This window comes from Coregonus clupeaformis, chromosome 35, assembly GCF_020615455.1.
Source record: "Coregonus clupeaformis isolate EN_2021a chromosome 35, ASM2061545v1, whole genome shotgun sequence".
Lineage (NCBI taxonomy): Eukaryota > Metazoa > Chordata > Actinopteri > Salmoniformes > Salmonidae > Coregonus > Coregonus clupeaformis.
In genome coordinates, this window is record NC_059226.1 from 32,123,340 (window position 1) to 32,137,892 (window position 14,553).

General features: G+C 47.8%; 1 protein-coding gene across 1 annotated transcript in view; it reads left to right on the forward strand.

Moving 5' to 3' along the window:
- The window catches only part of LOC121551463 (syntaxin-binding protein 4), a 92,012-nt gene that overhangs the window by 60,353 nt on the left and 17,106 nt on the right, over positions 1 to 14,553 (forward strand). The window contains exons 8-11 of the mRNA XM_045211015.1: positions 6,854 to 6,960; positions 7,597 to 7,738; positions 8,791 to 8,863; positions 13,975 to 14,069. Of these exons, the coding sequence (XP_045066950.1) occupies positions 6,854 to 6,960; positions 7,597 to 7,738; positions 8,791 to 8,863; positions 13,975 to 14,069 (417 nt within the window). The remainder of the gene's footprint in view (positions 1 to 6,853; positions 6,961 to 7,596; positions 7,739 to 8,790; positions 8,864 to 13,974; positions 14,070 to 14,553) is intronic.

Consider the following 14,553-nt stretch of genomic DNA (forward strand, 5'->3'; position numbering starts at 1 on the left):
CTCCCACTAAGGAGGGATTACAGCAGCATCTATATCATCTGCACAGATTCTGTCAGACCTGGGCCCTGACCGTTAATCTAAAAAAAACGAATATAATGATATTCCAAAAAAGGTCCGGAAATCAGGATGACAAATATAAATTATATTTGGACACAGTTCTATTAGAACACACCAAACATTACACATACAGTGGGGAAAAAAAGTATTTAGTCAGCCACCGATTGTGCAAGTTCTCCCACTTAAAAAGATGTGAGAGGCCTGTAATTTTCATCATAGGTACACGTCAACAATGACAGACAAATTGAGAATTTTTTTTCCAGAAAATCACATTGTTGGATTTTTTATGAATTTATTTGCAAATTATGGTGGAAAATAAGTATTTGGTCACCTACAAACAAGCAAGATTTCTGGCTCTCACACGCCTGTAACTTCTTCTTTAAGAGGCTCCTCTGTCCTCCACTCGTTACCTGTATTAATGGCACCTGTTTGAACTTGTTATCAGTATAAAAGACACCTGTCCACATCCTCAAACAGTCACACTCCAAACTCCACTATGGCCAAGACCAAAGAGCTGTCAAAGGACACAATAAACAAAATTGTAGACCTGCACCAGGCTGGGAAGACTGAATCTGCAATAGGTAAGCAGCTTGGTTTGAAGAAATCAACTGTGGGAGCAATTATTAGGAAATGGAAGACATACAAGACCACTGATAATCTCCCTCGATCTGGGGCTCCACGCAAGATCTCACCCCGTGGGGTCAAAATGATCACAAGAACATTGAGCAAAAATCCCAGAACCACACGGGGGGACCTAGTGAATGACCTGCAGAGAGCTGGGACCAAAGTTACAAAGCCTACCATCAGTAACACACTACGCCGCCAGGGACTCAAATCCTGCAGTGTCCCCCTGCTTAAGCCAGTACATGTCCAGGCCCGTCTGAAGTTTGCTAGAGTGCATTTGGATGATCCAGAAGAGGATTGGGAGAATGTCATATGGTCAGATGAAACCAAAATAGAACCTTTTGGTAAAAACTCAACTCGTCGTGTTTGGAGGACAAAGAATGCTGAGTTGCATCCAAAGAACACCATACCTACTGTGAAGCTCTCCCGAGTGGCGCAGTGGTCTAAGGCACTGCATCGCAGTGCTAGCTGTGCCACTAGAGATCCTGGTTCGAATCCAGGCTCTGTCGTAGCCGGCCGCGACCGGGAGACCCATGTGGCGGCGCACAATTGGCCTAGCGTCGTCCAGGGTAGGGGAGGGAATGGCCGGCAGGGATGTAGCTCAGTTGATAGAGCATGGCGTTTGCAACGCCAGGGTTGTGGGTTCGATAAAATAATGTATGCGCTAACTGTAAGTCGCTCTGGATAAGAGCGTCTGCTAAATGACTAAAATGTAAATGTAAAATGTAAGCATGGGGGTGGAAACATCATGGTTTGGGGCTGTTTTTCTGCAAAGGGACCAGGACGACTGATCCGTGTAAAGGAAAGAATGAATGGGGCCATGTATCGTGAGATTTTGAGTGAAAACCTCCTTCCATCAGCAAGGGCATTGAAGATGAAACGTGGCTGGGTCTTTCAGCATGACAATGATCCCAAACACACCGCCCGGGCAACGAAGGAGTGGCTTCGTAAGAAGCATTTCAAGGTCCTGGAGTGGCCTAGCCAGTCTCCAGATCTCAACCCCATAGAAAATCTTTGGAGGGAGTTGAAAGTCCGTGTTGCCCAGCGACAGCCCCAAAACATCACTGCTCTAGAGGAGATCTGCATGGAGGAATGGGCCAAAATACCAGCAACAGTGTGTGAAAACCTTGTGAAGACTTACAGAAAACGTTTGACCTGTGTCATTGCCAACAAAGGGTATATAACAAAGTATTGAGAAACTTTTGTTATTGACCAAATAATTATTTTCCACCATAATTTGCAAATAAATTCATTAAAAATCCTACAATGTGATTTTCTAGATTTTTTCCCCTCATTTTGTCTGTCATAGTTGACGTGTACCTATGATGAAAATTACAGGCCTCTCTCATCTTTTTAAGTGGGAGAACTTGCACAATTGGTGGCTGACTAAATACTTTTTTTCCCCACTGTATCTAGGACTAAATATCAGCAACACAGGTAGCTTTCACATGGCTGTGAATGAGCTGAGAGACAAAGCAAGAAGAGCATTCTATGCCATTAAAAGGAACATTAAAATCGAAATTCCAATTAGAATCTGGCTCAAAATGTTCCAATCAGTTATAGAACCAATTGCTCTATATGACAGTGAAGTATGGGGTCCGCTCTCTAATACTGAATTTACCAAATGGGACAAACATCCAATCGAAATAATGCATGCAGAGTTTTGCAAGACTGTATTGCAAGTGCAAAGAAAAACTCCAAATAACGCATGTAGAGCAGAATTGGGCCAATACCCCAAATATGTGTCCTCCTGCCACAACCTGAGGGACAGCCAGTGAAAAGTGTAATGTAATGTCAATAATATTTCCTGTTTTGTTTTGGCTTTCATACCATGTAATCTGTCTTCTCAGTCATGTTGAGATTGGTCGACTACTATTGCTTTAATGTGTTATTCTCATTAATATTGTTGTTGTAGTTGCTGGTAATGGTAATCCCATTTCCACTACTACTATTATTATTATTGCTGTTGGTCCCACCATTTTTGTTATATCTATACTTTGACAATGTAAGTAATTTTACTTGCCATGTCAATAAAGTCTATTGAATTGAATTGAATTGAATTGAATTGAATTGAATTGAATTGAGAGAGAGAGAGAGAGAGAGAGAGAGAGAGAGAGAGAGAGAGAGGGGGAGAGGGAGAGGGAGAGAGAGAGAGACTGGTGGAATAGTTAGTCAAGGTGATGGATCTACATGGAGTAGCCACAGAACCACAGAGAACTCAGCCACAGAGCCACGGCAGGCCCGGAGCACTCAGTAACGGCAGGCACAGAGCCACAGAACCACAGAGAACCCAGCCACAGAGCCACGGCAGGCCCGGAGCACTCAGTAACGGCAGGCACAGAGCCACAGAACCACAGAGAACACAGCCACAGAAGGCCCACAGAACTCCACAATGCCCTTCCCCACCTGGACCAGAGGAACACCTATGTGAGAATGTTGTTCAATGAGTACAGCTCAGCGTTCAACACCATTGTGCCCACAAAGCTCATCACTAAGCCAGGACAACAACCTCTCCCTCAACATGAACAAGACAAAGGAGATGATCGTGGACTACAGGAAAAGGAGGGCCGAACAGGCCCCCATTCACATCGACGGGGCTGTAGTGGAGCGGGTCGAGAGTTTCAAGTTCCTTGGTGTCCACATCAGCATCAAACTATCATGGTCCAAACACACCAAGACAGTCGTGAAGAGGGCACGACAAAGCCTATTCCCCCTCAGGAGACTGAAAAGATTTGGCATTGGTCCTCAGATCCTCAAAAAGTTCTACAGCTGCACCATCGAGAGCATCCTGACCGGTTGCATCACCGCCTGGTATGGCAACTGCTCGGCCTCCGACCGCAAGGCACTACAGAGGGTAGTGCGTACAGCCCAGTACATCACTGGGGCCAAGCTTCCTGCCATCCAGGACCTCTATACCAGGCGGTGTCAGAGTAAGGCCCCAAAAATTGTCAAAGACTCCAGTCACCCTAGACATAGACTCTCTGCTACCGCATGGCAAGCGGTACCGGAGCGCCAAGTTAAGTCCAAAAGGCTCCTTAACAGCTTCTACCCCCAAGCCATAAGACTGCTGAACAATTTATCAAATGGCCACCCGGACTATTTACATTGACCCCCCTTTGTTTTTACACTGCTGCTACTCACTGTTTATTATCGATGCATATTCACTTTACCCCTACCTACATGTACAAATTACCTGGACTAACCTGTACCCCCGCACGTTGACTCGGTACCGGTACCCCCTGTATATAGCCTCGTAACTGTTATTTTATTGTGTTACTTTTATTTTATTTTTTACTTTAGTTTATTTAGTAAATATTTTCTTAACTCTATTTCTTCAACTGCATTGTTGGTTAAGGGCTTGTAAGTTATAATTTCACGGTAAGGTCTACACCTGTTGTATTCGGTGCATGTGACAAAATAAAATTAGTCCCGGAGCTGTTTCACGGAAGGAAACAGTAGACTGTTGCTATCTCACATTTCAACCAAGGTGTATGAGATAGAACAAACTGAATATACTTCTACTAATATTCAGTTAGTCTGTTACCAGATCTGATGGTACACTGATCCAGGACCAGCTACCTCACGGTGTTTAGCTCACATACCCAGGCAACCACTGGTCCAGGACCAGCTACCTCACGGTGTTTAGCTCACATACCCAGGCAACCACTGGTCCAGGACCAGCTACCTCACAGTGTTTAGCCAACCACTGCAGTGAAGTGAGTGTCAGTACTTATTCTTTAACCCTTATTTACCAGGTAGGTTGACTGAGAACACATTCTCATTTACAGCAACAAACTGGGGAATAGTTACAGGGGAGAGGAGGGGGGATGAATGAGCCAATTGGAAGCTGGGGATGATTAGGTGGTCATGATGGTATGAGGGCCAGATTGGGAATGTATCCAGGACACCAGGGTTAACACCCCTACTCTTACAATAAGTGCCATGGGATCTTTAGTGACCACAGAGAGTCAGGACACCAGTTTAACATCCCATCCGAAAGACAACACCCTACACAGGGCAATGTCCCCAATCACTGCCCTGGGGCATTGGGATATATATATATTTTTACCCTCCAACACCACTTCCAGCAGCATCTGGTCTCCCATCCAGGGACCAACCCTGCTTAGCTTCAGAAGCAAGCCAGCAGTGGGATGCAGGGTGGTATGCTGCTGGGAAACTACATGTGCAAGCAACTTTCAACTGCCAACATTCCCCCAGAATGGGATAAGGCTTAGCTACTGTTAACGGTGTCCTGAAATACTGTAAAACAACAGGATACATGATGTTAATATAGTGACTCCTAAGAGACTGTTGAACCAAATCCTATGTTAATATAGTGACTCCTAAGAGGCTATTGAACCAAATCCTAGTCATCAAACAGTACAGTAAAACACACAGCAGCACATTTCCTGATCTAATGAATCACCCACAATTTAAGCACCCTAAAAATAACAGACGCAAAATGTCTGTCTCGTTTTAAAAGTCCTACAGTACATGATGTGAGAGTCCCTCAGATGAGCTTTCTCTCTTACAGTAAAACCAGGTGTGTGTGTGTGTGTGTGTGTGTGCGTGCAGGCGGGCGGGCGTGCATGTGTGTGAGAGTGTGTATGTGTTTGTGTGCATGTGTATATTAGTCTCTGTGTGTGTGTGTGTGTGTGCGTGTAACCCTCTTGGTTGGTGGTATGACAGTCATAGAGATGTTCTCTTTCCTGCTGGTCTCTTAATCTTGTGTGTCATGTATATTTTCCAAAGCCATGTAATGGGATATAGAAGGATCAGAGGCTCTCTGCTCTGACACAGATTTTTCAGTTATGTTTTCCTGAATGTTCTGATTCTAGAAGGTTCCATAGAACCTAAACATTCAGATTCTAAAAGGTACCATATAACCTTGATGTTCTGATTCTAGAAGGTTCCATAGAACCTAAACATTCAGATTCTAAAAGGTTCCATAGAACCTTGATGTTATGATTCTAGAAGGTTCCATAGAACCTGGGCGTTATGATTCTAGAAGGTTCCATAGAACCTAAACATTCAGATTCTAAAAGGTTCCATAGAACCTAAATGTTCTGATTCTAAAAGGTTCCATAGAACCTAAACATTCAGATTCTAAAAGATTCCATAGAACCTTAATGTTCTGATTCTAGAAGGTTCCATAGAACTTGGGCGTTATGATTCTAGAAGGTTCCATAGAACCTTAATGTTCTGATTCTAGAAGGTTCCATAGAACATAAACATTCTGATTCTAGAAGGTTCCATAGAACCTAGACGTTGTTATTCTAGAAGGTTCCATAGAACCTGGACATTGTGATTCTAGAAGGTGCCATAGAACCTGGACGTTCTGATGCTAGAAGGTTCTATATTCCATTAGACCCCCTCCTCCTCCTGCCTCCTGTGGTGTCCCTGTCCGTTAATGACAGTGGAGAGAGAATTCTCATATTACTGCTGATGTGATGTGTTGGCCTTTCTACCTGCACTCTACCTGTTAGAAAAGCTGCCCTCTGCTCACGTTGTGCCAACATGCACCATCATGTAGAATAGGACACCTGCATCGTCTGCTCTGGTCTGGCCTGGCATGTCTGTCTTTTTTGTTGCTGACCAGGTGCTCTTGATGATGAAGGTCTTTGACCAATGATGTATATGACTTGACTGAACCGATGGACTTAAAACTGCATGTTACACACTGTAGTCTACTGATGAACTACATGTTACACACTGTAGTCTATTGATGAACTACATGTTACACACTGTAGTCTACTGATGAACGACATGTTACACACTGTAGTCTACTGATGAACGACATGTTACACACTGTAGTCTATTGATGAACTGCATGTTACACACTGTAGTCTATTGATGAACGACATGTTACACACTGTAGTCTACTGATGAACGACATGTTACACACTGTAGTCTATTGATGAACTACATGTTACACACTGTAGTCTATTGATGAACTGCATGTTACACACTGTAGTCTACTGATGAACTGTTACACACTGTAGTCTACTGAGCACCACTTGTGTACAGTTCTTTAGAGTTATTTCAAGGAGGAGGTGCTCCTGATGATGTTTTAATGTCTGTTTGTATGTGTGTAAAGCCAAAAACAAACGTCCACATTGCATGTAGAATGACGTTTTTCTAATTCTTATTTTCTGTTGTCCTCCATTTGCAGGATGGGCGCCTGAGGCCGGGGGATCAGCTCATTGCCATCAACAAGGAGTCCTTGATAGGCGGGACCCACGAGGAGGCTAAGAGCATGATCAACAAGGTCAAATTCAGGTGAGACACCAGACGGTGTGGGGGTGTGTGGGGGGGGGGGGGTGGAAATGTGTGGGAGTGGAAGTGGAAGTGTGTGGGGGTGGAAGTGTGTGTGGTGGGGGGGGTGTGGGGTAAGTGTAAGTGTGTGGGGGTGTAAGTGAAGTGTGGGGGGTGGGGTTGGGTGGAAGTGTAAGTGTGTGGGGGGTGTAAGTGTGTGGGGTGGGGGGTGGGGGTGGAAGTGTGTGGGGGTGTAAGTGTGTGGGGGTGGGGGTGGGGGTGGTATGTGGGGGTGTAAGTGTGGGGGGTGGGGGGTGGGGGTGGAAGCATGTGGGGGTGTAAGTGTAAGTGTGTGGGGTGGGGGTGGGGGGTGGGTGGGGTTGGGAGTGGAAGTGTGGGGGGGGGGGGACGTGGGGGGTGGAAGTGTGTGGGGTTGGAAGTGGAAGTGTGGGGGGTGGGGGGTGGGGGTGGGGGGGTGGGGGTGGAAGTGGAAGTGTGTTGGGGTAGAAGTGTATGTTTGTGTGTGTGTATGTGTGAGTAACGTATATACTGCAAGTTTGTGAAATGAAATAAACAGTAATAAGGTGAGATGTAGTGTACGTTATACTTCTAAAGTTGTACTGCTAAGTGCTAATTATGTTCTTCTATCTGTCCCTCCAGTCAAGAGGCGGTGGTGGAGGTCGCTTTCATCCCTGGTAAAGGTCCATTCCCCAACAGCACGTCTCTACACAACGGTGGCCAGCGCGCCGTTGGCAACGGGTACAGCTCCGGACGCTTAAAAGTCCACGTCAGATCACCAGAGGTCTGTCTCCTCTCCTCCTCCTCCTCCTCCTCTCCCCTTCTCCTCCTCCTCTCCTCCTCCTCCTCTCTTCTCCTCCTCCCCTCCTCCTCTCCTCTTCTCCTCCTCCTCTCCACCTCCTCTCCTCCTCTCCTCCTTCCCTCCCCTCCCCTCCTCCTCTCCTCTCCTCTCCTCCTCCTCCTCCTCCTCCTGCCTCCACTCCTCCTCTCTTCTCCTCCTCCCCTCCTCCCTCCTCCTCCTCTCCTCCTCCTCCTCCTCCTCCACCTCTCCTCTCTACCTCTACCACCTCTCTTCTCCTCTCCTCTCCTCTCCTCTCCTCTCCTCTCCTCTCCCTCTCCTCTCCTCTCCTCTCCTCTCCTCTCCTCTCCTCTCCTCTCCTCTCCTCTCCTCTCCTCCTCCTCCTCCTCCTCTCTTCTCCTCCTCCTCCTCCTCTCTTCTCCTCCTCCTCTCCTCCTCTCCTCTCCTCTCCTCTCCCTCTCCTCTCCTCTCCTCTCCTCTCCTCTCCTCTCCCTCTCCTCTCCTCTCCTCTCCTCTCCTCTCCCTCTCCTCTCCTCTCCTCTCCTCTCCTCTCCTCTCCTCTCCTCTCCTCTCCTCTCCTCTGTAGGTTACTGCTCTAGCCTGATGTAATGTTGGTAATGATCTGTAGGTTACTGCTCTAGCCTGATGTAATGTTGGTAATGATCTGTAGGTTACTGCTCTAGCCTGATGTAATGTTGGTAATGATCTGTAGGTTACTGCTCTAGCCTGATGTAATGTTGGTAATGATCTGTAGGTTACTGCTCTAGCCTGATGTAATGTTGGTAATGATCTGTAGGTTACTGCTCTAGCCTGATGTAATGTTGGTAATGATCTGTAGGTTACTGCTCTAGCCTGATGTAATGTTGGTAATGATCTGTAGGTTACTGCTCTAGCCTGATGTAATGTTGATGAAGGCTGATACTTAGCACTTGGGCTCTTTTAGCTCAGCGAGTTAATATTTGTTGTGAAGATCTATTTACAAGTCTAACAGCCTCCTCTCCTCTATTCCTCCTCCTCCTCTCCTCTTCTCTTTGTAGATCCGTACGGAGGAACCCGCCCCAGTGCCTTCTCCCTCCCCTGACATCTGCCCTCCAGACATACACATTTCAGGTACTATTACATTTAAATGATAATATAATTTTTACTCTACTCCTTCACCCAGCTGAGTTCTCCCATTCCCTTTCTCTCTCTCTCTCTCTGTCTATGTCTCTGTCTCTGTCTCTCTCTCTCTCTCTCTCTCTCTCTCTCTCTCTCTCTCTCTCTCTCTCTCTCTCTCTCTCTGTCTCTCTCTCTCTCTCTCTCTCTCTCTCTCACCTTCTCTCTCTCTCTCACTTTCTCTCTCTTTTCTCTCTCTCTCTCTCTCTCTCTCTCTCTCTCTCTCACACTTTCCCCCCTCTCTCTCTCTCTCTCTCTCTCTCTCTCTCTCTCTCTCTCTCTCTCTCTCTCTCTCTCTCTCTCTCTCTCTCTCTCTCTCTCTCTCTCTCTCTCTCTCTCTCTCTCTCTCTCTCTCTCTTCCTCCTCTCTTTTTATCCCCCCTATATGACCTAGGTATACAAAAGCCTGTCAGAGAACCTTCAATGTCCTCTAGAAAAACTGTCATTCTCAGACTTCCCCCCGCCCCCCATATCTCACCTGGCACGTACGCAATCACACAGTGTGTATATAACACTCACTAAATGAAGGTGGTGAGGTTTAGAAAGGAGTTGGGATTTAATCAGAGTGTGGCTGGCAACGCAGTGGGGTGTGTCTGGGGATGAAGGAGGGTAGTATGTCCAGACAGTAGGATGAAGGAGGGTAGTATGTCCAGACAGTAGGATGAAGGAGGGTAGTATGTCCAGACAGTAGGGTGAAGGAGGGTAGTATGTCTAGACAGTAGGATGAAGGAGGGTAGTATGTCCAGACAGTAGGATGAAGGAGGGTAGTATGTCCAGACAGTAGGGTGAAGGAGGGTAGTATGTCCAGACAGTAGGATGAAGGAGGGTAGTATGTCCAGACAGTAGGGTGAAGGAGGGTAGTAAGACTCACCTTTGAACCCTGGATCTTGTGCCTGTGTGAACGAGTGAGAATTTAAAATTGTGCTTGTTTCTGCAACACGTTAAATAAAGTATAGTGTAGTATCATCCAAGGGGTACCTCCATCACCTTATTAACCTCTCTACAGGGGGAGGATTACCTCCATCACCTTATTAACCCCTCTACAGGGGGAGGGTGACCTCCAGCACCTTATTAACCCCTCTACAGGGGGAGGATTACCTCCAGCACCTTATTAACCCCTCTACAGGGGGAGGATTACCTCCAACACCTTATTAACCTCTCTACAGGGGGAGGATTACCTTCAGCACCTTATTAACCTCTCTACAGGGGGAGGCTTACCTTCAGCACCTTATTAACCTCTCTATAGGAGGAGGGTGACCTCCATCACCTTGTTAACCTCTCTACAGGGGGAGGGTGACCTCCATCACCTTGTTAACCTCTCTACAGGGGGAGGATTACCTTCAGCACCTTATTAACCTCTCTACAGGGGGAGGATTACCTCCAGCACCTTATTAACCTCTCTACAGGGGGAGGATTACCTCCAGCACCTTATTAACCTCTCTACAGGGGGAGGATTACCTTCAGCACCTTGTTAACCCCTCTACAGGGGGAGGATTACCTTCAGCACCTTATTAACCCCTCTACAGGGGGAGGATTACCTTCAGCACCTTGTTAACCCCTCTACAGGGGGAGGATTACCTTCAGCACCTTATTAACCCCTCTACAGGGGGAGGATTACCTTCAGCACCTTGTTAACCCCTCTACAGGGGGAGGGTGACCTCCATCACCTTGTTAACCTCTCTACAGGGGGAGGATTACCTTCAGCACCTTGTTAACCCCTCTACAGGGGGAGGATTACCTTCAGCACCTTGTTAACCCCTCTACAGGGGGAGGATTACCTTCAGCACCTTATTAACCTCTCTACAGGGGGAGGATTACCTCCATCACCTTGTTAACCCCTCTACAGGGGGAGGGTGACCTCCATCACCTTATTAACCCCTCTACAGGGGGAGGGTGACCTCCATCACCTTATTAACCTCTCTACAGGGGGAGGATTACCTTCAGCACCTTATTAACCTCTCTACAGGGGGAGGATTACCTCCATCACCTTGTTAACCCCTCTACAGGGGGAGGGTGACCTCCATCACCTTATTAACCCCTCTACAGGGGAGGGTGACCTCCATCACCTTATTAACCCTCTATAGGAGGAGGGTGACCTCCATCACCTTATTAACCCCTCTACAGGGGGAGGGTGACCTCCATCACCTTATTAACCCCTCTACAGGGGAGGGTGACCTCCATCACCTTATTAACCCCTCTACAGGGGGAGGGTGACCCCCATCACCTTATTAACCCCTCTACAGGGGAGGGTGACCTCCATCACCTTATTAACCCCTCTACAGGGGGAGGGTGACCTCCATCACCTTATTAACCCCTCTACAGGGGAGGGTGACCTCCATCACCTTATTAACCCCTCTACAGGGGGAGGGTGACCTCCATCACCTTATTAACCCCTCTACAGGGGAGGGTGACCTCCATCACCTTATTAACCCCTCTACAGGGGGAGGGTGACCTCCATCACCTTATTAACCCCTCTACAGGGGGAGGGTGACCTCCATCACCGTATTAACCCCTCTACAGGGGAGGGTGACCTCCATCACCTTATTAACCCCTCTACAGGGGGAGGGTGACCTCCATCACCTTATTAACCCCTCTACAGGGGGAGGGTGACCTCCAGCACCTTATTAACCTCTCTACAGGGGGAGGATTACCTTCAGCACCTTATTAACCTCTCTACAGGGGGAGGATTACCTCCATCACCTTGTTAACCCCTCTACAGGGGGAGGGTGACCTCCATCACCTTATTAACCCCTCTACAGGGGGAGGGTGACCTCCATCACCTTATTAACCCCTCTATAGGAGGAGGGTGACCTCCATCACCTTATTAACCCCTCTACAGGGGGAGGGTGACCTCCATCACCTTATTAACCCCTCTACAGGGGGAGGGTGACCTCCATCACCTTATTAACCCCTCTACAGGGGGAGGGTGACCCCCATCACCTTATTAACCCCTCTACAGGGGGAGGGTGACCTCCATCACCTTATTAACCCCTCTACAGGGGGGAGGTGACCTCCATCACCTTATTAACCCCTCTACAGGGGGAGGGTGACCTCCATCACCTTATTAACCCCTCTACAGGGGAGGGTGACCTCCATCACCTTATTAACCCCTCTACAGGGGGAGGTGACCTCCATCACCTTATTAACCCCTCTACAGGGGAGGGTGACCTCCATCACCTTATTAACCCCTCTACAGGGGGAGGGTGACCTCCATCACCCTATTAACCCCTCTACAGGGGGAGGGTGACCTCCATCACCTTATTAACCCCTCTACAGGGGGAGGGTGACCTCCATCACCTTATTAACCCCTCTACAGGGGGAGGGTGACCTCCATCACCTTATTAACCCCTCTACAGGGGGAGGGTGACCTCCATCACCTTATTAACCCCTCTACAGGGGGAGGGTTAGGCCTGCCTCTCAAATGGCACCCTATTCCCTACATAGTGCACTACACTTAAACAAAAAAAAAGTGCTATCTAGAACCAAAAAGAGTTCTTCGGCTGTCCCCATAGTAGAACCCTTTGAACCCATTCCACAAAGGGTTCTACCTGAAACCAAAAAAGGGTTCTGCCTGAAACCAAAAAAGGGTTCTACCTGAAACCAAAAAAGTGTATCCTATGGGGACAGCCGAAGAAACCTTTTGGAACCCTTTTTTCTAAGAGTGTATGTTTGATCAGATTCCTATGGGCCTTGGTCAAAAGTAATGCCATTTGGGACTCAGACTAGTCATCCACTGTTCCCTTCACCAGTCAGCTGACACAATTCCAGGGGTCAGGACAACCAGTGACCAATGACATTTCTCTAATCCTATTTTCTCGTAATCGTGACAACTCACCATTCCAGCGATGCGATTGGCTAAGCTGGAGATGACTGCTGTTGTCATCGGTGACAGATGTCATTGATGACAAGTGTCTCAGAGTAGACAATGAAACTAAATACACATCAATTCAATTCAAATGATTCAATCTATAGCAGTCGACATATTGCCCAGACACACACAAAGCTAAAGCACTAACTGATCCAACATCACTGATCCAACATCATCAGATATTTGTGTGTGTCTGTGTGTGTGTGTGTGTGTCTGTGTGTGTAGTGTGTGTGTGTGTGTGTAGTGTGTGTGTGTGTGTGTGTGTAGTGTGTGCAGTAATACTCCTGGTTTGAGCAGCAGCTACCACCTGCTGTATCCAGTCAAAGTGAAACACCCCTGTTGTGATGCTAGACCTGTGGCTAGAAAACGGAGAGAGAGAGAGAGAGAGGTAGAGAGAGAGAGAGAGAGAGAGAGAGAGGGGGAAGAGAGAGAGAGAGAGAGAGAGGGGGGGAGAGAGAGAGAGAGAGAGAGAGAGAGGTGAGGACAGGAGATAAATGGGATGGAGGGATGGAAAGTGTTTCAATAAGGGTAGAAGAAGAGGGGGAGAGGGAGGGAGGAGAGAGAGGGACATGGAGGTAGGGATGAGGGATAAAGGGATGGAGGGAGAGAGATGGAGTCAGGGAGGGAGGGAGGGAGGGATGAGGGAGGCAAAGCAATCAGAAAATATCAGTCGCAGCAGGGGGTCACCCTAACATAACACCACACACACACACACACACACACACACACACACACACACACACACACACACACACACACACACACACACACACACACACACACACACACACACTCACACACACACACTCACACTCACACAAACTGGGACAGACAAACCATCAAATTAATACAGCAGCACTCGGTGTCCCTCTGTGTCTCTCTCCCTCTCTCTCTCGCTCTTGCTCTCTCTTTATCTTTCTCTCTCTCGTTGAACCTCCCTCCCTCTCTGAGACTATGGTTGTTAACGGTAGTTAATAATTGACAGATACTCTGATAACTGCAGGAGAGGAAACACCAGAACAACCGTTGTCTAAAAGCAGCGGTGTCTGTAGTGTGTTAGTGTAGAATCATCTGGAAATGAACAGAAAATGACAGACAATATTCTGCTCAGAGGCGACAGGACAGTGTTTTATACCACCCCATATACCCCCTCCAATACAAACTTTAACACTATAGATGTCTGTCCTCCCTCCTTGCAGGCTCGGCCCCCACCCAGAGAGCGGTGTTGTCTGCAGCCAAACCCAAGATCACCCTGGACCCTCACATACGCCTCAAGTCAGACAAACTAGACCTGGTGAGTCCACCTCCACTGTCTATCTGCCTGTTTGGCTGTCTGTCTATCTGTCAGTCTGGCTGCCTGTCTGCCTGTCTATCTGCCTGTCTGTCTATCTGTCTGTCTGTCTGCCTGTCTATCTGTCTGTCTGTCTGTCTGTCTGTCTGTCTGTCTGTCTGTCTGTCTGTCTGTCTGTCTGCCTGCCTGTCTGTCTGTCTGCCTGCCTGCCTGCCTGCCTGCCTGGCTGGCTGCCTGTCTATATGTCAGTCTGGCTGCCTGTCTACCTGTCTGTCTATATATCTGTCTGTCTGGCTGCCTGTCTACCTGTCTGTCTATATATCTGTCTGTCTGGCTGCCTGTCAGTCTGGCTGCCTGTCTATCTGTCTGTCTGGCTGTCAGTCTGGCTGCCTGTCTATCTGTCTGGACCCCCACGTATGCCTCAAGTCTGACAAACTAGAGTCCACCTCCGCTCTCTCTCTTCCTCTCTCTCTCTCTTCTCTTGTTC